The 26,163-nt window shown below is 40.2% G+C and overlaps 2 protein-coding genes across 10 annotated transcripts in view; one reads left to right on the plus strand and one right to left on the minus strand.

Annotated features, from left to right (window-relative positions):
• The window catches only part of ERAP1 (endoplasmic reticulum aminopeptidase 1), a 28,806-nt gene extending 12,575 nt beyond the window's left edge, over positions 1-16,231 (plus strand). For all 3 annotated transcript variants that reach the window (XM_081880400.1, XM_081880399.1, XM_081880401.1), the window contains exons 8-20: positions 1,493-1,624; positions 2,025-2,156; positions 2,305-2,382; positions 3,106-3,263; positions 3,935-4,014; positions 5,000-5,183; positions 7,168-7,324; positions 8,434-8,618; positions 9,717-9,878; positions 11,181-11,321; positions 11,414-11,495; positions 12,006-12,191; positions 16,096-16,231. In XM_081880400.1, coding sequence (XP_081736526.1) covers positions 1,493-1,624; positions 2,025-2,156; positions 2,305-2,382; positions 3,106-3,263; positions 3,935-4,014; positions 5,000-5,183; positions 7,168-7,324; positions 8,434-8,618; positions 9,717-9,878; positions 11,181-11,321; positions 11,414-11,495; positions 12,006-12,155 — 1,641 coding nt within the window. In that variant the 3' untranslated portion in view covers positions 12,156-12,191; positions 16,096-16,231. The remainder of the gene's footprint in view (positions 1-1,492; positions 1,625-2,024; positions 2,157-2,304; positions 2,383-3,105; positions 3,264-3,934; positions 4,015-4,999; positions 5,184-7,167; positions 7,325-8,433; positions 8,619-9,716; positions 9,879-11,180; positions 11,322-11,413; positions 11,496-12,005; positions 12,192-16,095) is intronic.
• Positions 13,297-26,163, minus strand: part of CAST (calpastatin) — a 57,309-nt gene continuing 44,442 nt past the window's right edge. For all 7 annotated transcript variants that reach the window (XM_081880414.1, XM_081880413.1, XM_081880412.1 and 4 more), the window contains 13 exons: positions 25,801-25,902; positions 24,791-24,892; positions 24,295-24,378; positions 23,564-23,611; positions 23,249-23,344; positions 22,505-22,615; positions 21,592-21,693; positions 20,621-20,713; positions 19,986-20,030; positions 19,553-19,642; positions 17,391-17,462; positions 16,063-16,123; positions 13,297-14,597 (listed from right to left, as the gene is read on the minus strand). In XM_081880414.1, the coding sequence (XP_081736540.1) occupies positions 16,073-16,123; positions 17,391-17,462; positions 19,553-19,642; positions 19,986-20,030; positions 20,621-20,713; positions 21,592-21,693; positions 22,505-22,615; positions 23,249-23,344; positions 23,564-23,611; positions 24,295-24,378; positions 24,791-24,892; positions 25,801-25,902 (996 nt within the window). In that variant the 3' untranslated portion in view covers positions 13,297-14,597; positions 16,063-16,072. The remainder of the gene's footprint in view (positions 14,598-16,062; positions 16,124-17,390; positions 17,463-19,552; positions 19,643-19,985; positions 20,031-20,620; positions 20,714-21,591; positions 21,694-22,504; positions 22,616-23,248; positions 23,345-23,563; positions 23,612-24,294; positions 24,379-24,790; positions 24,893-25,800; positions 25,903-26,163) is intronic.

Genomic DNA, 26,163 nt, shown 5'->3' on the forward strand with positions numbered 1-26,163 from the left:
AAATACATCACTGTAATGGTTTTACATCCACTTTAACATAATTGTCACTGTCAATATTTTCCACATTTCATTTCCCCCTGACTTCACTGCTTACATTTTTCCTCTCTCTCTCTATATATATTACACGTGTATGTGTATATTCCTGCCAATTTAGGATAACACTTCATGCACTTATAAAGCAGGGGTCCTCAAACTATGGTTCGCGGGCCAGATCTGGCTGCCAGGGTCCTGAACCCGGCCCAACCCGGCAGTTACAGAATCCACCGCTGTCTTAACGGGTCTATGGCCTCGGAGGGCAGCAGCAGCACCACCACCCCTAGCACAGAGGAGGCGGGGGAAAGGGTGTGAGGGTCTCCTCGGCCCTCCTCCCTGTTCAGCGCTCCCTTACTCGCTCTAGGCCAGGAGCTGACAAGGCTTACCTTGCCTGGGCTGGTTCACTGCCTCAGAGCCCCCTCCGTGGGTTGGATCATTTTCTGCGTCTGAGCAGACTCAATTTTCTGCATCTGTGTCGATGTGATATCCGGCGCTGCGCATTCCCTTATTTAGATATCCATCTAACAACCATCTCATTAGCCAAAAGCAGGCCCATACTCCCCATTGAAATACTTATAAGTTTATGTTTATTAAAATCATTCTTCATTTTAAATATTGTATTGTTTTTCCTGTTTTTTGTGCACCACAAATAAAATATGTGCATTGTGCATAGGAATTCATTCATATTTTTTTCAAACTATAGCCCTCCCCCCAACAGTGTCTGAGGGACCGTGAACTGGCCCCCTGTTTAAAAAGTTTGAGGACCCCGTTATAAAGGGAACTCTAGCACAAAAAAGCCTATGGTATAATAAGTATTAATCTTTAAGGTGCCACAAAACTCCTTCTTTTTTGTGAAACAGACTAACAAGTTTACCCCCTCTGAAAATCAGTCAGGTAATTTGGGGGGGGGGTTCAAAATTTATTTTTCTTTTAATTCACAAACTTGCATGCTTAGGTACATTGTATGTTTCAAAATCAAAAAGCAGTCGCCAAATGATGGAAAGGCAGGATATCAATCTGCTAATTAATTAATAAAGAGTACAAATATTTTTGTCATAGAAATTAAGTAAAAACACTGATAGCTTTTCAGCTATACTTTTAAATGACACACTAAAACAGCTAACACACAAGTTAAGACTTGCAAGAACAGTAAAACACAAGGACACTTGCTAGAGAGTGGTGGAACTTAATTGCCTTTACAAATTCACCAGAAAACAGAAGACCAGTTCCTAAGTCTTTCATGATACCCATTCTCCCTCTACCCCAAATTTATACAAATGACTACCATTATAATGTGTGAATTGTTATTATTGCAAAGGTGATTGTATCGCCTGAGTTGATAATTGTAGTTCTTTGGTTTTGTTAACTTTATGTAAAACCTCTGAAAAATGACAATAAGTAATTTTTAAAAGTGACCTTCAAACCCTATTAAACAAGTACTTTGTTTTTCTTTTATTAGGAAGATTATTTTTTAGACAATTATTTCTCTGCTATGGAGGTAGACGCCTTAAATTCTTCACATCCTATATCGACCCCTGTTGAAGATCCATCTCAGATTCTAGAAATGTTTGATAGTGTTTCCTATGAGAAGGTAAAATTTTTAAAATTTTCTGATTTATGTATTCTTTCCTTAGTTCTGATGAGATTCTTATAAGCTCTCAGGGGCTCCATGTGTCCTAATATTTTGAGGATATCGACCCACCTTTTTGCCCTTATGCACAGTTCATTACACTATTTATTTTATTCTGTGTAAATGCACTCCTTCCCTCAACCATCAAACACATAATGAATACGTTCTGTAGCATTTGTTTTAATTTATATAGACAAAAAACTAATGTAAAAGCCGGAACCCAAAGATGAGAACTTTATGAAAGATTAGGGCTTAGGAGTGTCCTAATCAGAGCACCTGAACATCTTTTTGCTCCAGACATAGATAAGCAGACATTGAAAAAGCAAGTGTAGAATTTATCGTTTCACTCCCCTCTTTTCAGGGTGCTTGTCTTCTAAATATGCTACTGCATTATATCAGCCCAGAAGTGTTTAGAGCTGGAATTACAAAATATCTGTCACAATTCAGCTATCAGAACACAGAAAACGAAGATTTGTGGAAAAGCTTGTCAGGTGTAAGTATTTCTTGCACGTTTTCTACCAGCATACCTAGTGAGCAATGTCATAATTATCAAAGCATTGCTAGCCAGAATTGCTCTTTGAGCGGTATTGTTGCATGTGTTTTGAAGCCTTAGGTACCTAATTTCTGAGTTTTGTTGCTAGGTTTGCCCTGCAGAAGCAGCAGGTCGAGGACAAAATGATGGGGTTTGTGGCAGAAGCCAGGAGACAGTCTCAACTTCCGTGAGTTTGTGTTTTATTGCGTGCTGTATTTCTGTTTAGAAATTTATAAATTTCTTACTAAAGAGGGAGTAGCCACCCTTTCCACGAGTGAGGGTGCATAACACTTAACTGATATTCAGAGACCAAGGCATCTGTTACTTAGGAGAAAGCATCAGCACCTCATGCTCTACATTAATGGTTTCCTTCTACATGAACAAGTTATGATGAGCCTCTGGTTCCCTTTCATGCCTATGAGGAAGAGATTTGAATCTCTTTCTGCTGATTTTAAGCAATCTGCAATTCTCAGTTAAATCCAGAGACAGTGAGCTGTAGTTTATTTAAACTATGGTTAGGAAGAAGTCATGGTTGAACACTGGTTTGAGATAGGTTGTTCTAAAACTATACTTTAAACCAGTGGTGGCCAAACTTGAACCTTGCAATCTTTCTGAATTGTTAGAAACCTGTACTTCAGTGGAAATCAGATCCCACCTCCAACCAGCTTTATTCTTTGTGTGGTTAGCATTGATGCAAAAATGGAACTGGTTTTTGTCACCATTTTAATGTTACAGGAAACCATATACTTTCATTCTTAAATGTTTCTCTGCCATACGTCAAAAATGTCACCCCGCACTATTGTTAACTATGGAAAGTCATACAGATAAGACAGATTTGTAATTTTTATCTCTTTGCTGCTACTGCCCAATGAGCAGCATCTCAGTTCATATTTTTGTCCCTGATTTATAGCACTGGACCCAAAATGGGCTTCATGATGTGAAGACCATGATGGACACTTGGACACTGCAGAAAGGATTCCCAGTGGTAACTGTGACGTTAGAAGGGAAGAAAGTACATGTAGACCAAGAGCACTATGTGAAGGCTTCTAGTTCTTCTGCACCAACCGGGTAATGGGAAAGGAGCAAGTGAAGCTCCACCACTGGCTAACATTTAATTATAAAAATAAATAAATAATGCAGATTGCACTGTGATTTCTTAACTAGTTAGTATTTAGGGAAGTTTTTAATGTCTGACATTTTAATGTATTTTTAAATCTTTGTTGGAAACCACCCTGAGTGGCTGGGGAAACCCAGCCAGATGGGCAGGGTATAAATTATTATTATTATTATTATTATTATTATTATTATTATTAGAAAAATCATATTGAATATTCTTTTACATCATACAAATAAATCAGCTGAGGGCATGCTAGACTTTCTAAATGAGAAAAAGTTACAATCTCTAAACTGGAGACTGGTTGAATTCTGTCCTGTAGGGAATTTCACTTGTTACATTTCTTTGAGAGCACATGTGACTGATGGCAAAGCCTTAAGGAAACAAAAGCATTTTCTTAAAGATAGGTACTCATAGTAGAGAGTTAATATGGCAGGAATCATTAACCATCTCTGGAAATGCAGGTTTGCCTTTAAGTGTGTGAAAACAGACCTTGCAGCCGTATAACTCTCAACAAGAAACCCCTCTTTACATACCCCCAGTCATGCAGCTCAGTGGTCAGCTTAGATATGTGTTCATACAGGCTGTTGAAACAATCAGCTAATCATCATTGATTTTACTGTAGGAATCTGTGGCATGTTCCATTAACGTATATTACCAGTAAATGTGCTGAAATTCAGAAGTTTTTGCTGACATCTAAAACAGGTATGTTTGACTGAATTCAAATGGGTAAGAAGTACAAATGGGTAAGAAGTACAGCCGAGATAGCCGAGATGACTGGCAGAATCCGAGACCTGGGAGAGGAGAGGGTTGAAGAAGATTGGAAGAAATTTAAGATTTATTTAAAAAAAACATTGTAATTTGGTTGAATGTTAAGAAAGGATGCTAGATCATAAATAATTGAGCACCACTAAATTAGATGGAATCAAGATGACAAGTAAGTTGAGGAAAAATTATATACCCTTTGGAGAATTAATAGACTATATTTAAATGAATGGGACACAAGAATGTAAACAAGATGATAAATTGCGGGCAAGAATTGACAATGATGCAAGTGGGAGTGGGAGATGTGAGGGAGTCCAAAGAAGTTAAGAAAATATGTTATGATATATGTTATATTGTTCTTTATCTTTGCACTTATGTTTAAAAATCTCAATAAATATATATTAAAAAAAACAAATGGGTAAGAAGTACAATTATGTTTTCAAGCTTAAATAATTTTATTATGGAAGATTATAAGAATTAAGAAGATACAGATGTTCGAAGCTATCCATTTCTTTAGTCCCTGTAAGACACACAGAAGTTTTTATCCACAAAGCAGCTGTGTAGTAGACATTAAGGCTAGGTTTTTAAGTAATTTTAACTATCACTAATCAGTTATTTATCTTCCAGTAACACCTTAAAGACCAACTAAGTTAGTTCTAGGTATGAGCTTTCGTGTGCATGCACACTTCTTCAGATACACGAAGTGTATCAGAAGTGTGCATGCACACGAAAGCTCATACCTAGAACTAACTTAGTTGGTCTTTAAGGTGCTACTGGAAGGAATTTTTTTATTTTGTTTTGACTATGGCAGACCAACACGGCTACCTATCTGTAACAGTTATTTATCTGTGGTTGATAACTGTAAATGAAATGAGTCATCCTGCTGGACAGAAAAATACAAGGTTGTGATATATTTTGTGTGTAGATGACATCATTCTCCCAGAAGAAGTGGAGTGGATAAAATTTAATGTTGGAATGAATGGTTATTATATTGTGCACTATGGAGATGATGGATGGGATGCCCTAATTCGTCTTTTGAAAGAAAACCATAAAGCAATTAGCAGCAATGATAGAGCAAGTCTCATCAATAGTGTATTCCAGATGGCGAGGTAAAGTATGATAGTATACACTAAATGTCTCTTTGGTAAGCAGTGTGCCATTTTTGTTCTATACAACAGTAATACAGATAACACTACTTCATCACATAATAAAATGAGAGAGACACTCCTGTATCATTTGCAAAATTAGAAATCCAGAACTTCCCCAGTGACGTTGCTTAGGCCATTCCTGCGTGAATAACGGGAGAATTGTGACACTACTAAAACAGTAAGAGTTAGAAAAGATAAGAGCTTGAGATCTCAGAACTAAATACTGCTTGCTGTTCCTATAAAATATAATAGCTCTCCTAGTTCTTGCCCATTGATACAAGGTCATCTTGAACCAATCCTTTGCAGACGTCACTACACTTTTGCTAGCATAAGGATTGAACACATATGTGTTTTATAGCCTTGTTAGACACAGGCTTTCCCCCTAGAAATTGGCCTCATGATACAGTGGTGCCTCGCAAGACGAAATTAATCCGTTCCGCGAGTCTCTTCATCTTGCGGTTTTTTCGTCTTGCGAAGCACCCCTATTAGCGGCTTAGCGGATTAGCGCTATTAGCGGCTTAGCGGCTTAGTAAAAGGGGGGGAAAAGGGGGGGAAACTTGCAAGAACTCGCAAGACGTTTTCATCTTGCGAAGCAAGCCCATAGGGAAATTCGTCTTGCGAAGCACCTCAAAAGACGGAAAACTCTTTCGTCTAGCGAGTTTTTCGTCTTGCGAGGCATTCGTCTTGCGGGGCACCACTGTATTTGGCACAGCCATTACAAGAGGTTTATAGAACGCTCCCATCCTACTTTATAACAAAAATATTTCTTCCGAGTAGAAACAATACCTGCAGCAAAGTATCTGTTTATACTTTCCCTTGATCCACATGGGGGGGGGGAGTATATTGCAGAAATACAGCAAGCCCACAACTTTTGTGGTTACATTCCTAAAGCCAAAATTGTGTATAGTCAAAATGCATTGGGTTCAATGGCAGGTGGCATTTCCAGAGTCATTTTCCCTGGAGCACCACCCCTTTTCTGCCCCCTTTCTATTTCTTTGCCTTGTGCGTAAAGCTTGAATGCACACAAGTTCAATGTGCACAAGTTGTGTATATATCTTGTAATGAATATGTTGTGTCAGCTAATGTACACAGCTGATGTACATTTCTGAGACAGCACATGATAATGAACGGCAGCAAGGACGGTGCCTATTTAGCAAAGTAATTTGGTCCCTATTCCGGCGGCAGCCCTTGGTTGAGGTCCCAGAGCTGAGGATATCTGATATAGCCAACTTGCTTTGCTAAGCAGGGCTGCGTCTAGTCAGTGTCTGGATGGGAGACTTTACTGAGAGCCTTATGTATACCAACTTCAGTTCCATGAAGGAAGAAAAGTGGGGTATAAATGTACTAAAAAAATACATAGCCAGAGACAGGAACTATTGTTGGTTAAGAAGGGGGCTGGCCTTCATGAGAGAGAGAGAGGGAGCGCGCATGCATGCAGATCAGTACTGTTCTGATGACCTGTGGGCAGGATTGCAAAGCTGTGTTAATTCAGGAAGACCACTAAACCTGGTAAAAAGCACGAATAAATATAGGACGTATAGGATAGAGTAGGAAGTATGCAAGACAGAGAAGCCTGGCAAGACAGATAATAAGCAACGTTGCTGCTGAAATCTCTTCATGATACACATAACAGTGGATCAGCTGCTGGCAGTTTTAATGTATTATCATATTGCTACACTTTCCTGAACTCAGTGTATATAACACAACATGCGGACAGCTGCAGAAGTTCAACACTCCAAACCATGTTTTGCTTTTGCACAATTTGCCATTGCGGGGTGCAAAAATTCAGGAAGGTTTCATTCATAACATTAGCTGTTAAAAAGGAAAACACTAAGATTAGTGTTGCTAATATGTATTAAAAATGAAAAAAACTCTATACTCTGAATGGTTCAGCCCCTTTAACAAATATTTTAATGTGTTATTACTGACACTTTGTTTCCCACAGTGCTGAAAAGCTGTCGATTACTAAAGCTCTTGATTTAACAATATACCTACAACATGAAACTGAAATTACTCCTGTGCTTGAAGGATTGGATGAGCTGATACCTTTGTACAAACTTACGGAGAAGAGGGACATGAGAGACATAGATAATCAATTAAAGGTAAGAAGGGGAAGACTGAAAAATAGCCGTCAACACTTGCAGGCTGTCAGCTCACATACTGAGGTTATTGGCAATAATTTTATGAATGTATATGTGTTGTACTGTAGAATAAAAGCAAGCTGCTTTATTGTTTTGATTCTCACGGGATGCGAGAGTCAGTAGGGGCAGCATCCATCACAATATAGAGTGTACGATAAGCATGTCATTAATGGAAAGAAGCCAAACAATAACTGTTAGTATTTAAAGAAACAGCAAACACTACCTGCTTAAAGCAATTGGAAATTAGATAAGGTTAATATGTTATGAGGGACGCGGGTGGTGCTGTGGGTAAAAGCCTAGGGCTTGCCGATCGAAAGGTCGGCGGTTCAAATCCCCGCGGCGGGGTGCGCTCCCGCTGCTCGGTCCCAGCGCCTGCCAACCTAGCAGTTCGAAAGCACCCCCCGGGTGCAAGTAGATAAATAGGGACCGCTTACTGGCGGGAAGGTAAACGGTGTTTCCGTGTGCTGCGCTGGCTCGCCAGATGCAGCTTTGTCACGCTGGCCACGTGACCCGGAAGTGTCTCCGGACAGCGCTGGCCCCCGGCCTCTTGAGTGAGATGGGCGCACCAACCCCAGAGTCTGTCAAGACTGGCCCGTACGGGCAGGGGTACCTTTACCTTTACCTTTAATATGTTATGATTTTATTTTAATATGATGCATGCTTCTTTTTTAAAAGAAAAAGTTCATCATGATGCATGGGAGCAGGGTTCCCATTTATGTAGGTTGTTGTTTTTCTGGAACATAGATATGAAGCTGCCTTGAAACCATTAGCTCCTGTGTGCATGTGTTTTATAATCAGAATTTCAGGTGGTTAATTATGATACCTACTTAAATCATTTATTGTTCCATTGTGTTTCAGTTTGGTTATTAAACAACTGCTTCCTTCAGCCATGGAAGTACATTTTGTGTGTGTGTGTGTGTAATTGTGTTTTGTGTGTAAAGTGTGTTTTGTGTGTATGTGTGTGTGTAATTGCCTTTCCCATTCTGCTTATATATACAGTTTTTAACAGATTTGGTTAAAAAAATGATTTCACGTGTATGTTTTTTTGTATGTTTGTGAAATCACTCTAGGGATACATAGTCAATCTAATGAAAAACATGATTGACAAACAGTCTTGGGACGATGCTGGGACAGTGTCTGAGCGAGTACTTCGGAGCAGTCTTCTGCGGTTTGCTTGCGTACGAAAGTACCAACCGTGTGTGGACAAAGCCAAAGAGTTGTATACAAAGTGGAAGGACTCCGATGGAAATTTCCAGTACGTGTTTCTCTTCTGTAAGCAGCATAGCATCTTCAGGCTTCACAGGGCAAAAACATGCATCGTGGCAACTTAAATGCTGTAACGCCACCCCAATTTAGCATACAAAACCAGGGAAATAAAAAAAAAATCCTTCCAGTAATTTTTTAAATTTTATTTTGACTACGGCAGACCAACACAGCTACCTACCTGTAAATAAAACCAGGGAAGTCGCTGTGTTGTGGCTGCTCAGTCCAGCTGGGTGGGAGAGCATGAAATCACTGGATAGAGGAAATTTGCTATTACCTGTGAATTTGCCTTTTCAATGATTCTTGAGATGAGGCAGTCTGACTTGAGTAGTAATTTGCAATTGAATCCAGACATGGAATAATAGAATCACAGAGTTGGAAGGGATCGCAAGGGTCTGTGGCAATCACAGGGTTCCCGGACGTTTCACCGTCTATTGATCCCTGTGCCACCACTTTATTTCTCACTGCCACCACCCAGGCCCTACCTGGTAAAATACTGAGTCCAGTCAGGGTTAAATTGGAACATAAACTTCTGTTTATTTATTGCAGTTTAACAAGCATGTGGTTTCATAAACGATCTCAGTCAATTACAATCATGGGGTGCCTAGCCAGACCTATATCTTCCGCTACTTGCTCTCACTCACTAAACCACCTCTCAGATATTTACTTGTCTTCCCAGGTCCTAACTGTTCCTGACTCAGCTTATTTCGCTACACTAACTCAACCTACCCACAGACTCTATCCTAATTCACTCCCACTCCAACCAACTCCCAACGAACTCCCCCTTTGCCCCTCCCAGAGCTGGTTTTATAGTCCCTCTGACTCCACCCCCCTGGGTTCTGATTGGTTAACCTGTTTAACTATTTCACCTCCAGCACTCTCATATGTTAATGTCACAGCGTCATCTAGTCCAACCCCGTGCAATGCAGGAATCTCAGCTAAAGCACCCAAAAGAGATGGTCCTCCAAGCTCTGCTTATAAGCCTCCATTGAAAGAGAGTCCACAACCTCCTGAGAGAGTCCATTCCACATAACAAACCAACACCAAGAAATGCATGTCAGAACTAACCTGAAGCCTCCATTTGTTGCAGTTTGCCCAATGACATCAAGTTTGCGGTATATGCTGTTGGAGCACAGACGGACGAAGGCTGGGACTTCCTTTTCAGCAAACACAAGCTGCCCAAATTTAATACTGAGAAAAGGATAATTGAATCTGTTCTTAGCCTAAGCCCAAATAAGGAGAAGCTTGAATGGTGAGTACAGTGGAACCTTGAGTTGCGGACATAATCTGTCCCGGAGGCACATCAAAGTGTTCGCATCCAGAAGTGCCGCGTCTGCGCGCAGCACAGTTTAGCGCTTCTGTGCCTGTGCGAGTGGCGAAACCCGGAAGTAACCATTTTGGTACTTCCGGGTTGCTGCGGGACGCAACTTAAAAAGACGTAACCTGAAGCAGACGCAACATGAGGTATGACTGTATTCTCTGGAAACATCAACGGCTTTAAATTAAAAGAGAGATGTTGTAAATGCAAGGCCACAGCCACCCGTATTTTCATCATCTCTCAACCATTGCAATGCAACAAGAAACAACAACACTGTAACATTGGATTGGAACGAAGTGTCTCACAGTTAAAAGGTCAGTGCACACACCAATTGCACATTTTGTTCATGTGCACTGGCTTGAAGCATATAAATGCTGTTTCACTTTGTGGCAGTTCCTATGGAATTAGAAGCTGGAACGGGGTAAGGCAGGGCAGATCAGATTTTTAGGTGAGGTGCAGGAGACAAAGGTGAACAAGTGGTGTCTGATCTTCAGCTGCAGGCCAGCTTTTTCATTCTTTTAGGTCTGGGTGCATTCTGTCTCCCACTGCTCGTCTTCGCCAAGGATTTCAAAGAGAAGGAACCCTTCCCCACAGCACAGATGAGATTAATCTGAATAGTTAATTTCCCCCTTTGATACAGATTTTCCCCATTTCAGCTTTTCAATCAAACTTCTCTATGGCCCATAGGCTCTTCCACATTTTGTAACTAGGGAAGAAACAGCCTCAGCCCAGTATACCCCCATCTTTCAGCCCGAAATCTAGCTTCAAAGGCCTTCTGGTGGTTCCCTCATTGCGAGAAGTGAGGTTACAGGGAACCAGGCAGAGAGCCTTCTCAGTAATCGTGCCTGCCTTGTCAGATGTCAAGGTAATAAACATCTGAAGCCCTGCATCTGGAGGTTTTTGATGTTTGATGTTTTATTGTGGTTTTGTAATTTGTTGGAAGCCACCCAGAGTGGCCGAGGCAACCCAGTAAGATCAGCGACATATATAATTTATTATTATTATTATTCCTGCGCGTGGCACAGTACCCCCTTTCAGCACCTTTTCTTCTTTCCATGCTGACTATATGAGAGGATGCTTGGGGGAAATGAAGAATAATCTCTCTGCAGCGAAAGCTAAGGGTATGAAATCAAATAGCCATTACACTGTGTACCATTTATTCGTACTCGAGTTTTCCTGTTCCTATTAAGGTAATAATATTATTTCCTCACACTGAGGTTTCTTTTCTTTGTTTAGGTTAATGGAGCAAGGTTTACAGGATAACTTAATAAAAATGCAGGATCTTCCGTATATTGTTCTCTCTGTTGGAAGGAACCCTGAGGGTTATCAGTTAGCCTGGAAGTTTCTAAAGCAGAATTGGCAGACATTTGTAAAAAAGTAAGTTTTAAATATTATCGCTCCTTGTACTCCTGTTTATTTTCTTTCTAATATAAAAATATTTACTTCATGCACTTCTTCTGTTTGCATAGGTTTGAACTTGGTTCGAATACCATTGCACACCTGGTTACTGGATTGACAAATAAATATTCCACAAAGGAACAACTTGAAGAAGTAAGCATATCTTGCAACCTGCATTATATGTCCGTGAGACTCCATGATTTCATTTTTTTTTAATTAATTGCTTTTCACACATGCATCTCAAGGCAAAGTGCAACAGCAGCAGTTGTTTAAAGCAAAATGGACATCCATGGGAAACTGACAAGTTGTATTATTATAGGTTCTTGGAACCCAACATATAAATGCATGAGACATTTATGATACTTAACTGCTCATATGCTGTTCTGCTTCCATTTATATTATCTCTTTGTAAATCTGAAGCAAAAGGCCTTTGAAAACACTTGTAATTCATGTACAATTTGGACGACAGGCACATTTCTTTTCTTTATGCCTCCATGACTGAGAATCTCTTATGACTAAATCCAGGCTGTACAGTTAGTGGCATTGGTACAGGAAGAATAGGATGCAGTCTCCTACAATGTTTTTTCTTTTTTCAAATCCCATTGAAGATAATGGGAATAGTACAAGAATTTATTGTGGTATTTATTTATTTTTACTCAACAGGTAAAAAGTTTCTTCAACTCCCAAGGCAAAAAAGTTTCAGAGCTCCGTGCTGTCTACCAAGCAATAGAAACCATTGAAGAAAATATTCAGTGGATGGATAAGAACCTTGAAAAAATCAAGGAATGGTTACACACCAATAGCAGAACATGAATCTAAGCATGAAGCACGATTTCAGAATGAAGACTGGTAAGTTCTTGAAAAGATATGAAAAATGCTACTTTCGTAAACGCAAGTTTTTATAAAATTCTAAAAACTGGAACGCTGATTAGTACATATATTTGAGCTTATTCTAATGACAGAGGTTGGAAAATATGAAATATACTTCCAAAGTGGAGCAAATAGCATTAAGGCCTTGCATGCATGTCAAGTTATGCATTTACAACAGGAGTGGTGAAAATTGGACCTCTCTTAGAGCAGGTCTTTATGCCTCTCTAACTAGAGTCTGGGACTCCTCCTAGGCCATTCCCTTCTCAAATGCTTGTGTGTGACTGAAACATGTCCTAGAACTGATTATGCCTCTTGCTTGCGTGGATGGAGGAAGGAGAGATATCTGTGTGTTGGGATGTAGAAAATCTGACTTTTCCATAGCTGGAATGTTGCCAACTATACTGTAGCAAGTAACATCCATTACTTCACCTACAGAGGATCAGGACCTTTTGATTCCATAGGTCCACTTTTGCATTACTTCTGAAGTCAGATAAGGTATGGTTAACTCTTAACTGCAGTTTATGCAGCTGTCCGTTTCAGACCACAGTCTCAGATAATACTGCACAGTATTTAACTGAAACAAGTACTTCTGATCTGATGACTGCCCCCAGAGGAGACAGTGGGTGGGAGTGGGAGTGGGAGCATGCAAGCCTAAGGCTTGCCCCCTTAATGAGAAGCCATTCTTCCAGCGCAGCCGTAAACTACAAGATCCAGTAAAATAAATTGCACTATGTTCGAGAGCCCATTCCCAGCTCTGCTGAACATACGTGAAATTTTAAAGCACCCAATAGTTCAGCGATCGAGAAAAGAGCATAAGACTCTTAATTCCAGTGTTGTGGGTTTGAGGCCCTGTTGGGTGCAGGAGGTTGAACCAGATGCCCCTTGTAGCCCCTTCCAACTCTACAATTCTGTATCGAGGGTCTGATCCAATAACTGAGTGTGCAGCACTGCTGCATTGGGATAGAAAAGGTCTTTTGGTTTGGTGGAAACCTGTAAAAGGTACCTTCTTCTAGCCACAGCCAGTGTTCTTGTCTCACAATGGCAATAATAAGGACACAGTTCACAAATACAATTTACAAGGTAATACATTCTAAAACTTTATTAGTGTGACAGGCAATCTTAATACAGACTTTCAAAAACAGTCCGGTATTAACATTAGATTGTCAAGGACAGTCAAAATTCTGATGTCCCCAGAGGAACATCTCCTGCGCTTGCTCCTTTTGAAGTAAGTAAGAGTGATGGCAGAAAGTGGCCACGCTCCTGTGTAACTCCCATGCAGTTCAAAGGGGCTTGCACAGTTGATATTCCTCGCAGGCTGCGGCTTATATATTTGACCATGGTAGTCTAGAGAACTAGCTACCTGGAAGCAGACTTGACCAAACCAGGAGTAGCACCTTACTCCAAAAGTCAATAAAAAAATTGCTACTCATAATGCAAAGCATATCAGAACCTGCTGTTGGAGCCATAGCTTTTCTCACTGCAAGGAATACCAAAAAGGGGGGTGGGGAATAAAACATGGAAGTTGAGCAAGCATTGCATCCAAATTAGTTCACAAAGCACCTCTGTATTCAGCTGTGATGTGAATTTATACATCAGAAACAAGCTGTGTAATCTGGATTCTGTGGGTGGGGTGGGGGGAGCTATACCAGTGTAACTTATAGGAACATATTGGAGTCCTATGTGCATCCTTTCTGGAGTACCCCTATGCAATAGCAATTCAGATGCAATATTATGCCCTTTCTGCAAGCCACTGACAGGCGGTCACAATCAGAACTCAAGGTTTCAAATGAAAATACTAGCGGCACTGTTCATATTGAATACTATGTTATTAGAAGCCAAAGACTGAGAAACAATCGCTTCTACTCTTCTCCCACGTTTAAATCTTAGCAACTGATTACCCACTTCTCACTAACTATTCTTCAAAAGGAATACCCGCAGGCAGATGATAGCCAAAACGCATTATATTCCAGAATATTTAGAGCATTCATTATACTAAAAAACCAAAAACCAAACCACAGCTTTTCTGAACGCTGCTGAGATTTGCAGGCACTATGTGTAGATTATGTGCAAAATTTGCAGACTTTTTTTTCTTTTTGCATTGCTATTAAATCCGTAGAAATACTTTTCTTACAAATATAAAGCGTCCGTTCCCTCTCATAACTGAAGAAAATTACAAAATAAGAGACAGTAAAATAAATGGAAAAAGGTCATCCTTGAAAATAGTAAGATTCATGCCTCCCATGCCATTATATCCAAATACCATGATACAAAAACCACCCGGGAGACTATCTTGCTTCTGCAAAATAGCTTCTTTTTTTTTTTTTTTGTTCAAGTGCAGCTATCCACCAGCAAAACGAAGACTTTTTTGCATTAGCGATGAAAAGCCTAGACAGAGAGGAAAAGAGAGCACATTATTTAGCCAGTAAGGGGAGGAAACGTTATCTCATAAAACAGAATTCAGCAGGTTCCCAACAAAAAATAAATATGCAAGTTGAAACCACCAGCATGGTCTATCTGTGGACTCATGCAAACTTCCTTGCAATTTGTTCTGATTCAGTGGTAATCGGCAGATTTTCCTGGGAAAGCAGGAGGACAAAAAAAAAAACCCCACTCAGGCGCAGACTTAGAAAGTGCAGACTTGTGCCTGGAAAGCACATTGCAAAAGGAAGTTTGGATGACCCCTGTGTGTTGGTATTTATGAGGCTGTACAAGTATCGGATCCCCTTGCCTGCCCTATGCAATGTAATTTGCTCACTCTGATGGTGGTTGCTTGCCTCAAGCGGAAAACAGGTGCTGCCAAAGCAAGAAACTTCTCTCTCTCTCAAAAAAGGAGAGGCACTAGAGGCTGCAACTGAAGCATACAGCAGCAATTCTGTATACAAGCATGAAATAGGTAAAGGATCTTCCAAGGACACATAGGATGTTCTCTGAGAGAGGTCTCAAAGCCCCTCAGAGCTGCCATGAAAGCCTCTGCAGCAGTAAGAGGAAAAGAGATGGATGTGCAGGATCCAAAGCCAACTTTGATCCAGATTCAACTCTCTTGACATGACCGTGAAATGCAAGAAAACTTAAATTTTTAGACCCTTGTTTTTTAGAGCAGGTATTTTAATTTTCAGAGCTCTTGGGAAAATTAATACCAATTGATAGAATTCCTGCTACTTAACAGTATGTGAAATCTCATGCATTTATTTTTCAAAAAGTATTTCAATAATAAATGCTGGTGTCCTTTTTCTGGAGCCATTCCAGCATTTTAAAGGTACTTTACAAACATGCTTTACCCATATATAATGCATATTTCACATTAAAGATGCATGTTTCTCACGTTTTGCTAAATGCAAAAGTAATTTTGAATATACTGTTTGAAGGACAATTTAGCATGCCAGGTGCAGTGTAAAACACAAGCATACTCAGAGCTTTTACGAATCTAAAGTGCAACCAACCAATAATCAGTCGGTTTCTTGGTTGAACTGCACTTAGAATATTCTATGTAGAAAACAGCTCTGCACATGCAGTATATAAATACTGTGAGTCAGTCCACACATTAGGAGTTTGGTAGATGTGAAGCCTCATAAACAAGCTATCTCGGCCTATACTGACTGCAGGAATAAGGGATGGGGTACCTTAGAGCTAAACAGGCAACTGTAACCTGAAACAGCTTCTAACCCTCTTACAGGGCAGTGTTGCCAGTGGGTCTGGGGGAGAACCCAAAGGTGGAGGAACCAAAATGCACAAATCTCTGCTGGGTGCACAATGGAAGGGAGTGGAAACACGTATTTTCAGAAAAATCAATTCATTCTTCATGCATAAACTGTGCACACAAATTTGCATGATTAAGTCTAACAGTTCTTACCTGGTAACATTTAACTCTTTTTCTGTTTCTCAGATTTTGCGCTGGAAGACTGCTCCTTTGCCTTAACGGGAAAAAGCAACAACATGTTATTGGCTGGAATGCTGAGGTCACGTAACAAACACTGTGAATAAACATTTGAAATAAAACACAGCCATTTAAGTAAAACAAAGCTTGAAATCAAAGTGTTTGTCATGAATAAGGAAGTGGAGAGACACACATTTGAGAGGGCTAAAAACTACACATGAATGGCTTTTCTGAAGTTTTGTTTTTATTTTCATGCATCCCTGGAGAGAGCCAGCATTTGATCATAACAGTGGCACAGGGGAGCTGGATGCTCCCTTCCTTCAATTGTTTCTGATTAAAGCACTACCTCCCTGTGAAAGATGCTGTCAGTTTGAGAGAGAGAGGGGAATACAGGTATAAGTTTTCTACACACAAATGCACGCCAACCACCACCAGGAGGCCCACAATTCTAGATTGGGGGAAATGCAGGGAGGGAGAAAGAGTTGCGCATCCCAATCTTCCTCTGTGCCACAAATGTTGGACACCCTATATAACACATAGTTTGACATTTAAAATGAATGGCTACATTCATGATCACTGTGCAGTGATTATAGTCATAAAATGACTTACATGATCTTTGATGGTTATTTGTGGCATATATCGTTCAATGTAGCCTCGAGTACAACTGCATGTGTAACTGGCCTTCAAATTGGGTGTTTATTTCCACTATTCAATCACAAATTTTTTTACACTTGAACACAGCTCTGATCATTAATCAGTTAGGATTAACAAAGGTGAAACAGGGTGCATAATCATGTTGTACATCACTGTACAAGAGCCTAACACAGGAACAGCAGGCAGTTTACATTTACAGTGAAATAACAGTGGATCTAAGGTCCTGCAAAACAGATGCTTTGTGGCTAAAATGCCACAGATTAGGGGGAAGTCATAGAAATCTTGGTCCTCAGTTTGGCACTCGCACAACATACAGTGAGAGAGTTGGAATATACCATGAGGATATGTGGTCTATACCTCTTAGGACAGAACATGCCTACCCAGAATTCTCCTACCGATGTTCCCACCTCTCTTCATTCCCTCCCCTGTTCTCAAATCCTTCCAAGAGTGCACAACAACAGCTTTGTGAAGATTTCTATTCCAGTGATGGTGGAAAAGGAGGACAAGCCTCCTGGCTTGCAGTAGATGCAGAAGACAAGTGTTGAGGAATTGTGCAGAGTGTCTCAGAAATGCCTGAAGTTTATAAAATGGGCCGTGGCTGGTCTAACTACACTCTGCAAAAATTATCTTTCTAATCAACAATTTCTTACCTTTCTGGATTTGGATTTCTTTTCATCTTTTCTAGCTGGTTTTGATGTGGCAGCATCTTTTGTTTTTTCATCCTATACCAGAGAGAAAAACCTCATGAATATTTGGATTAAAACACACCTGAGTCTGAAAGAGTTTGGTAAAAGATTTTTCGAGCAAAGTGTTACTTCTGCGAGAACCACACAAAGTGGATCAATTGGGATGACATGAATAATCTGGAAAAGCTGCACACCCAGGCAGCAGTAAGCATGGTGGGGTAACCACCCTAAAACTAGCCACTCTTTAAGGGCAAAACAAGGGATGCGGGTGGCGCTGTGGGTTAAACCACAGAGCCTAGGACTTGCTGATCAGAAGGTCGGCGGTTTGAATCCCCACGACGGGGTGAGCTCCCGTTGCTCGGTCCCTGCTCCTGCCAACCTAGCAGTTCGAAAGCATGTCAAAGTGCAAGTAGATAAATAGGTACCGCTCAGGCGGGAAGGTAAACGGTGTTTCCGTGCGCTGCTCTGGTTCGCCAGAAGTGGCTTAGTCATACTGGCCACATGACCCGGAAGCTGTACGCCGGCTCCCTCGGCCAATAAAGCAAGATGAGCGCCGCAACCCCAGAGTCGGTCACGACTGGACCTAATGGTCAGGGGTCCCTTTACCTTTACTTTTAAGGGCAAAACTGTGTGTTCCATATAGTTCCATGGTTCTTTTAAGGAGACACTATCTTTTATACAGCTACTGAGACTGTAATCACAACTGGAAAACAGTCTTAGGAGAAAGTAACTTATTCTCCACCCCCTTGTACCCTACACACTGTTTCCCAATTAAAATTGCCCATCACACCAAAGCTGGTTTTATTCCTGCCAAAAAAGATAATGAGACTTTCTGCCAGTTCAACATATAGAGTAGGTAGATGATACCATTTCATATATACTGTTCATGGGATAAACTCATCTTACACTCTGGAATAAGGTCTAGTCGTTTCAATGGATGGGCACAGAAAAAGACACCTGGAGGAATTATGCATATTCACCATTGTGTTGGAGACAAACAGGCTGCCTTTTACAAAAAAAACAACAACTGGGCCTTTGAGTGGTAAGAGGGGCAGCTCCATAAATATGTCCATGCTTGAGACAGCTTTATTGTGAGAAAAGGTCTTTAAATGTCACAAGAGTTTACAGTTTTAGCAAGCATAAGATATGTGCCAGAAAGGGTAGAGGGAAATGTGAAATAGAGCCAACCATTATTTTTTGGGGTCCAATGGAGAGATGGAAACTTCAACAGGAGGAGTTCTAGGATTCACATTCAAGTGGTTGATGAGTGCCAATAAAACTCAGGTTTAAACCCAAGACATAAAATAATTATCTGCATGGATAGGTCTAAACCCAAGACATAAAATAATTATCTGCATGGATGTAATTAAGGGGCATTTAACACTTTCATTATACTGGCCTTTAAGAAACTCTGGCTAATGCTCCAAGGAGGGTAACCTCCATGAAATGAATAAGCTGATTATTTCTGAAATCTTTGGATAAAAGCAGCATAAAGTCTCCCTTTTCTAGAGAAACTCTTTACATTACATTCAAAGCCTTATAAACCCAAGTGGAATCAACCTCAGAACAACCTCTTTGTGGCAGTCCTGTTAAGAGCAAGGGCAAGGCTGCCAACAGAAGTAGCAATGCTGAATGAGTCAAAAGAGTTTCTGCCTGTAGAAACACAGACCAGTTTTAAGATGTAATAAAGTCTTACTTCCTAAAGGAGGCCAAAGCCCAAACTCCTGAAACAACAAGGCAGTGGGAAAGTAAAATTCTGCAAGACAGAAAAGAAAATGCAAGAGCATCTACAGGTAGATGTCACTCTTGAGCAAAGTGATATGCAGAAAGTGGAAACGAGAAGGGGTGACTATATTTTTTAAAACAATGTATTAACCAGGCTAATCAATACTGTGCATCTTCAGAGCAGTGCCAGAACTATTTTGCTCAGAGCAATTGAACTGCAAATAAAAAAGCAGGAATCTCATTTGTCAGTTGCCTATTTACAACCAGTTGGGGTTTTAGTAGCATGCATAAAAGCCTGTTGGTTGTTGTTGCAATCTTTGCCTTCACTTATGCTTACTTGGTGATTTAAGGAGCATCTTAAAAATGAGAAACACTAGTTTTAGCAAAATGGGCCTCCTCACCTTTGTTGAAGGCTGAGAAACAGGAGGTTTCCCACAATGATCAAAGTCCCCTGAAAGGGCATCAATAGCTGCCGAGTCATCAGCTGGCTTCTGCAATAAAAAATAATAGTTTAAAAATGTGAGTATTTAGTGATATGGAAAATAAGTGCCTTACTTAAACATAGCCTTAGTTTTCATTCAAGTTGCCATTATAAGAAATTTGTAACTAAAAATTAGGGCTCAAGTTTTCTTTCCTCTCCTCTCCCAGTCTTCTTTCCTTTTGTGTTTTGCCTTTTAGTTGGTAATCCTGCTCGTGGGGATTATCTTGTTTGATACTCATTTTATGTAAGCCACTCTGGGAGCCTTTATAGCAGAGCAGCCCTCTTCCAAATAGCTACGTAAATGCAACCCACAGGCAAGTAATAGCATTTAGCTAAGAGCAGGTCCTTCTTACCTTTTGTTCTTTGGGTTTCTCAGCATCCTTGCCTGTTGGCTTCCCCTTCAACGACAAAAAGCAGCATTCATTTATTTATTTATTTATTTATTTATTTATTTATTTAAGGATTTGCATCCTACAAAATTTAAAATTACCTATAAAATGAGATAAACATCTTACGTTAAACCAGATAGCCTAAACCTTTTCAAAATAAAGCCAGTTTTTAAAATGTGCATTATAAAATGTATCATAGTTGATTTTACTGACTTTATTTTATAAGGCACATTAAAAGAACATGGGGACTTGACTACATAAGATCCATTGGTTCCTCACTTCTGTTATGGTAAAATGTGGCCCTCAACATATATTTTATATTGTAAACCACCCTGGGTTCTTTGAATGAAGAGCATAGATGAACTATCATATGATATATGACATGACATGATAAATATATATGTGCAAAATCTATCAATATAGATTAGGGGTGGGGAACCGCTGACTCTCCAGATGTTGTTGGACTCCATCTCCCATCACCCCGAACAAGAATGGCCAAAGGCCAGGGCTGGTGGGAGATAAGACTCAAAACCGTCAGGAGGACCACAGGTCCCCCACCCTGGTATAGATGAATTTGGATTCAGAAAGGATTAGCTTACCTTCTCATCCGAGTCAAGAAGATGCCTATAATCAGGAGGGATTGTTTCATCTTTCTCTCCAAGTTTGTCTCTATGCTCAGATTTAGCCTTTTCCTGTAAAAGCAACAACAGGAGGTCATGTTCTTAATTTTTCTGGAAAGCTCAACCCAAAGAAGACACTATCTAAACTTGTCCTCAAATTGTAGAAAATACAAAAAAAAGTTGCCATAAATTTTGAAAAAACAACAACCATGAAACAAACCCCCAAATGAACGCAATTATCACACCAAATATTGTAAAAAGTAACATAGTCCATTAGAGCTTCCCTATGAGAACTAAACACAAAATAGCAATTTGTGTAGTAACAACTTATTTTTAACATTTTATCATTGCAATGTTTGCTGCCCTGGGCTACCTCAGAAGGAAGGGCTGATATAAATTGAATACATAATAATGATTCCCCCGCCTCCCTGCTTATTTGTGAACAGGCTGCACTTTATGAAAAACAATCCAAAGACAGAAAGAACGCTGCAAAAATAGAGGTTTATTATATTTACACACGTCCTTTGGCAATTAAAAAAATACTTGTCACACTAACAGAAAGCAAATTCAGTTCAACTGAAGCCACGAAACACTTTCCATGAAAGGGGACCTCCTGAAATGCAAAAAATACCCTGCATAGACCCCTGCTTTCATAGCTAAATATACCTTGTACAATATGCAGAAATCAGAAGACCCTCACTCTGCCCTCAAGTGTTGCAAAAGACAAAGGAGGTAGTATGGTGGGCTAGCAATGGTGAGGGGGTGACCTTGAAAGCCATAGACTGAACCCCCAGCCCCCAAAGCAAACAAACCAAAACCACCACCACCACCACCCGGCTCAGTTCTTTCAGCTTCCTATGCAGATTTGGGAGATGAATATGGTACCCACAACCATGTCAAGGCAGCTGTACTGCGGGCGGGGGGGGGGGGGGGACAAACACTTTTCTCACCTTTATTTTATCAACAAGTGGTTTGTTTTCATCTGGGTCAGGTTCTCTTTGCCCCAATGAATCTGCGAGAAGATCTGCAGCATCATCGAGTTCTTTCCTACCCTAACAGATTTGAGAAGAGCAAAAACAAAATATGCCACACGCAATCTCAGAAATAAAAAACACCGAAGGTATCAGAGTTGCTTTAGTCAGCATGATAGAAAGTTAACTTCAGAGCACTCAAAAAACTTTGGAAAGTTACAAAATATGCATAGCCAGGCAAAAAAACGAAACCATTCAGCTGCAAGCAAGCAACTTTGGCTTCCAGTGTACCTCAACCCATAACTGTTTTATAACTCTCTGTAAAACAAATTTGATTAGCCTCAAACTATGATTCAACATTACTAAAAGCAGTTAAGAGGCTAGCCACTCTACCTTAAAATGGAAAAATAGCATCCCATATAAAAATGACAATTTTTGTTCCAAAGATGGTTATATGCACAGATCTTTCCAAAGACATTTTGAACTCCAAAATACAATTGAGGGACATGGCTGCACCTTTACATGCACAAGGTCTCAGATTCAATCCTTGAAATCTCCAGGTAGGGTTGGAAAGACTGTCTGAATCCCTGGAGAGTTTTTGTCTGTCACTGAAGACTAGTCTCCATCAACCTGGTGCTTTCCAGCGACTTTGGACCACAACTCCCATGACTGTAGTCCACAAACATCTTAAAGGTACCAAGTTGGTTAAGGCTGCTGTAGACCACACTGAACTTGCTGGACCAATGATCTGACTTGGAATAAGGCAGCTCCTACGTTCCTATAATCAACAAGCCCCTTTAAGCGATAAGGAGGCTAAACATTTTTAAAGGGAAAATAAACTGTGGCTTTGGTCACAGAAACTAATGCAGGTAGGAAATATTATTCTGCTTACTGGGGTAGCTGCTGGTGGCGGAGGAGCCGATGAATGGACTGCAGAAGCAGAAGCAGAAGAGATCACTTCTTCAGTAGGTGCAACAGCAGGTTTGCCAGCACCTGTAGGTTTCTACAATAAAAACAATGGGTTCATAAATGCGTGCCAGAAGACAGTGAAGGATAATCAGATGGCAGGAACCAGGTATCTGTTTCACACTGTGTCCACATCATTTTGGGCTACAGTCAGCTCACTGCCATGTGCCCTGCATCCCATACAGTTTGCTCAGATCAGTATTCTGAAACCACTCTGTACTGCGTCTACAGCACACCTTCATAGAAGCATGCCATGTGTCAGGTGTGTTTCTTCTCCTTACAGGCATCACCAACCTCCTAAGTATTGGGTGCAAAGAGAAGAGACCTTCCAGGATAGTCAAAGTCATTTTGTGAGAATATCTACCACTGGTGGTTTTGACACGCGTAATTAAATAACAGCAAAGCAAGAATGTGTGTGCATTGCTTACAATGAGTGTATCAGGAAGAACTTTCTGACAGTAAACCCTGTTTGGATGGCACTCAGAAGGTGGTGGAGGTTTTTAAACATAGGGTGGATCGCCATCTGTCATGGATGGTTTAGTTCAGATTCCTGTATTGCAGGGGGCTGGACTAGATGTCTCAACAATTCTATGATTCTTTGTATGTAACTGTCTCTCACTATGTCTAAAAGTTAAATAAAGTCTTTTTTACACAGAGACACATGACTTACCTGAGGTGCAGCAGTTGGGGCAGCCTTTGACGTTGGTGCTGAAGAACTAGAAAACCCTTCTGACAGAGCATCAATAAGTTCGCTTTCACTCAAGGGCTAGAAATAAGTATATATATTAGAACAAATGTTTCATTTTATTCTTGAAAACTAACTGGAAACCAAACACTTTATTACTTTTTCTCAGTTTTTTGTTGGAAACGTAGAAGGAATATGCCAACTATTTGTCCAGTCGCTGGTTGTAATAAATTTTGTGCTTTGTAAACTTTATTTTTAAAAAATGTAAAATAGCCTGTTAGAAGCATTTTTTTTACCAACCTGAGGTTTTTCTTGAGGTTTTGGTAAAAGTGGCTTCCCATCTTTATCCTGCAGAGAAAATATGACACTGGTTAACTACTACAAATGAGCTATGACAGGTGACTGAATTTGACGCAGTACCATTATGTATAAAATGCAACACTAACCAATCGGAACAGTAGAAATCCTGAAAGTGTTTTTGGACTCTTATGTTTTTTGATAAGTATGTTCCTGCACTTTTAACCAACTGCCTGTCCTAGATAGGACCCACTCATCATGACTAGAGGGGTTCTTGCTACACTGCTCCATTCTTTTGTAACCTCCAAGCAGCTTTGTAACGCTCATATGGTGTGTGATTTACGCAGTGCTGCTTCTGAAGTTGATGGCGGAGCTTCAGTTACAGTAAAATGCAGCTGTCTGCCTACTTATGAATATTAGATGGATCAACTGCACTGCCCCCAATCATGGGTGTGCCCTCCATGGCCTAGGGCTGTATATTTAATTCCTGCTTCATCCAAGCATGACAATCTCTGTTGCTAAGAGAATAGACTAGAGTAGGGCTGGGACTTTGCTGATTATTCTATGAACAATTTCCTGAAAAACTGAACACCACGCTTGCCCCCCCCTCACTCATTGACACAAAATGCTTTGTATCTTGTACCTAAGGTGTACAATTACATGCAATTATTGGGATGCTGCTCATCCAATTAATTTGACTTAAAAGATCATGCAACAAGTGAAAAATCAATCACCTTTGCTTCAGTTAATCTATAATCAGGAGGAATGGTTTCTTCATCTTCTCCAAGTTTCTCACGTTCCTCTTGTTTTGCTTTCTCCTGGATGAGCAGGGGGAAATGAAAGCTCTCAACATGTATAAAGAGAGACTGTCCCCAGTCATTTGGTTTCATAATAGTACATGTAGCATAGAAGCATATGAAAGTGTATACGCCAGTTTATTTATTTATGTATAATTAAAGTTTCAATCAACTAAAACACAGTTTATTGGAACTGCCCACTTACTGGTATTCCAAAAAATTAGTTGTAAGTCCAGTTTGCATTCTGTGGACTTCCTATTTCCTGCCATGAGAAATGACTGCCTCTTATGAGATCAGACCCCCAGGAGTGCCAGAAATTCAGGGTTCTTTAACAATTTGGTACCCTCCCCCAAGAGAAAGTAAGAGAGACCCAATAGTTACACACAGATAGACAGATGTTTGATACGCCCCTGGACTCTGATCATTTTATTACCTTCACTTTATCCACGGCAGGCTTCTTTTCTTCTGGTTGAGGCTCCACTTTTCCTAGACTGCCAGATAAGGCTTCCAGGGCTTCATCAGGTACCTGTGAAGTCTAGAAATAATATTATTTTAAATCAGCTTAGTGCTTTGGAAAACAATGTTTGAAGCAATATTCTTAAGAGTGCAAATGATGGAGTGGCTGACAAATACATTTATTAAAACTTAACCACCCAAGTATTAGTTTCAGGGAAGTTTTTAACGTGTGATTTTACTGTATTTTTGGTTTCTATGGAAGCCGCCCAGAGTGGGGTATGGAAGCCGCCCAGATGGGCGGGGTATAAATAATAAATTATTATTATTATTATTATTATTATTATTATTATTATTATTATTATTATTATTTTATAGGAGGTGATTCACTTATTTGTTTGTTTGTTGTTGTTTTGTATACCATCCTATGCCCATAGATCTCAGGACAGTTCACAACATAAAATTACAATATAAAAACCACAAAATACATAATACAAACAAGAACAAACCAATAATCCCCCCCTTGCACAACACATTTTAAGGGGCATTGGATATCAATCAGCCAAAGGTCTGGTTAAAGAGGAATGTCTTCACCTGACAGAGCTCTACCCTTGTCATCATATTCCCCCTGTCCCAGCACCATCCAAGTCAACAGGGTGGCTTTGCCTGACAGCACGGACTGCTATTGAGTACCTGTCTGCTTAGGATAGCCTAAGTACCTTAGTGCAGAACTTTTTCATATTTATAAATTAGTTTTCTGTTATGTGCACTGGCAAAATCCACATGGAATCTTTGCTAGCTTGGCCCACTTAAAATGAAGATCTACTTTCACACAAGGTTCTTTTAAGTTCAATGGGACTTTAAGAGTTCCCACTAGCAGGCTGCAATGTGCAGTGCATATGTGTTAAGAAATCCCTGCAAAATCAGCCATTCTAATTTTTATGTAAGTGGCACTTGAACCTTTGTTGACCTTCACAAATGGTTACTCACTGGAGAAGTTACTGAGGGAGCGGAAGATGCCACAGAAGGAGCAGCAGCAGCGGACACCACTTCTTCTGTAGAAATCTTTTTGGATTCAGCTGCTGAGGGCTTCTGAAATAAGATAGCAGGAACAAGATGAGTCTAAAAAGCCCAGGACACATTTTTGCACAGCCCTGTAGCGGCTATGGTAGCTCATTTACCAGAAGTGATGTATTTAGCGTTAACCAAACTAAGCCTCCTAGAGCAAAATATACATCAGAATCAAGTACTGTATACAGTGGTACCTCGGGTTAAGAATTCATTCTGCAGGTCTGCTCTTAACCTGAAACTGTTCTTAACCTGAGGTACCACTTTAGCTAATGGGGCCTCCTG

Source organism: Podarcis erhardii (assembly GCF_964252035.2).
Source record: "Podarcis erhardii genome assembly, chromosome: 11".
Taxonomy (NCBI): Eukaryota; Metazoa; Chordata; class Lepidosauria; order Squamata; family Lacertidae; genus Podarcis; species Podarcis erhardii.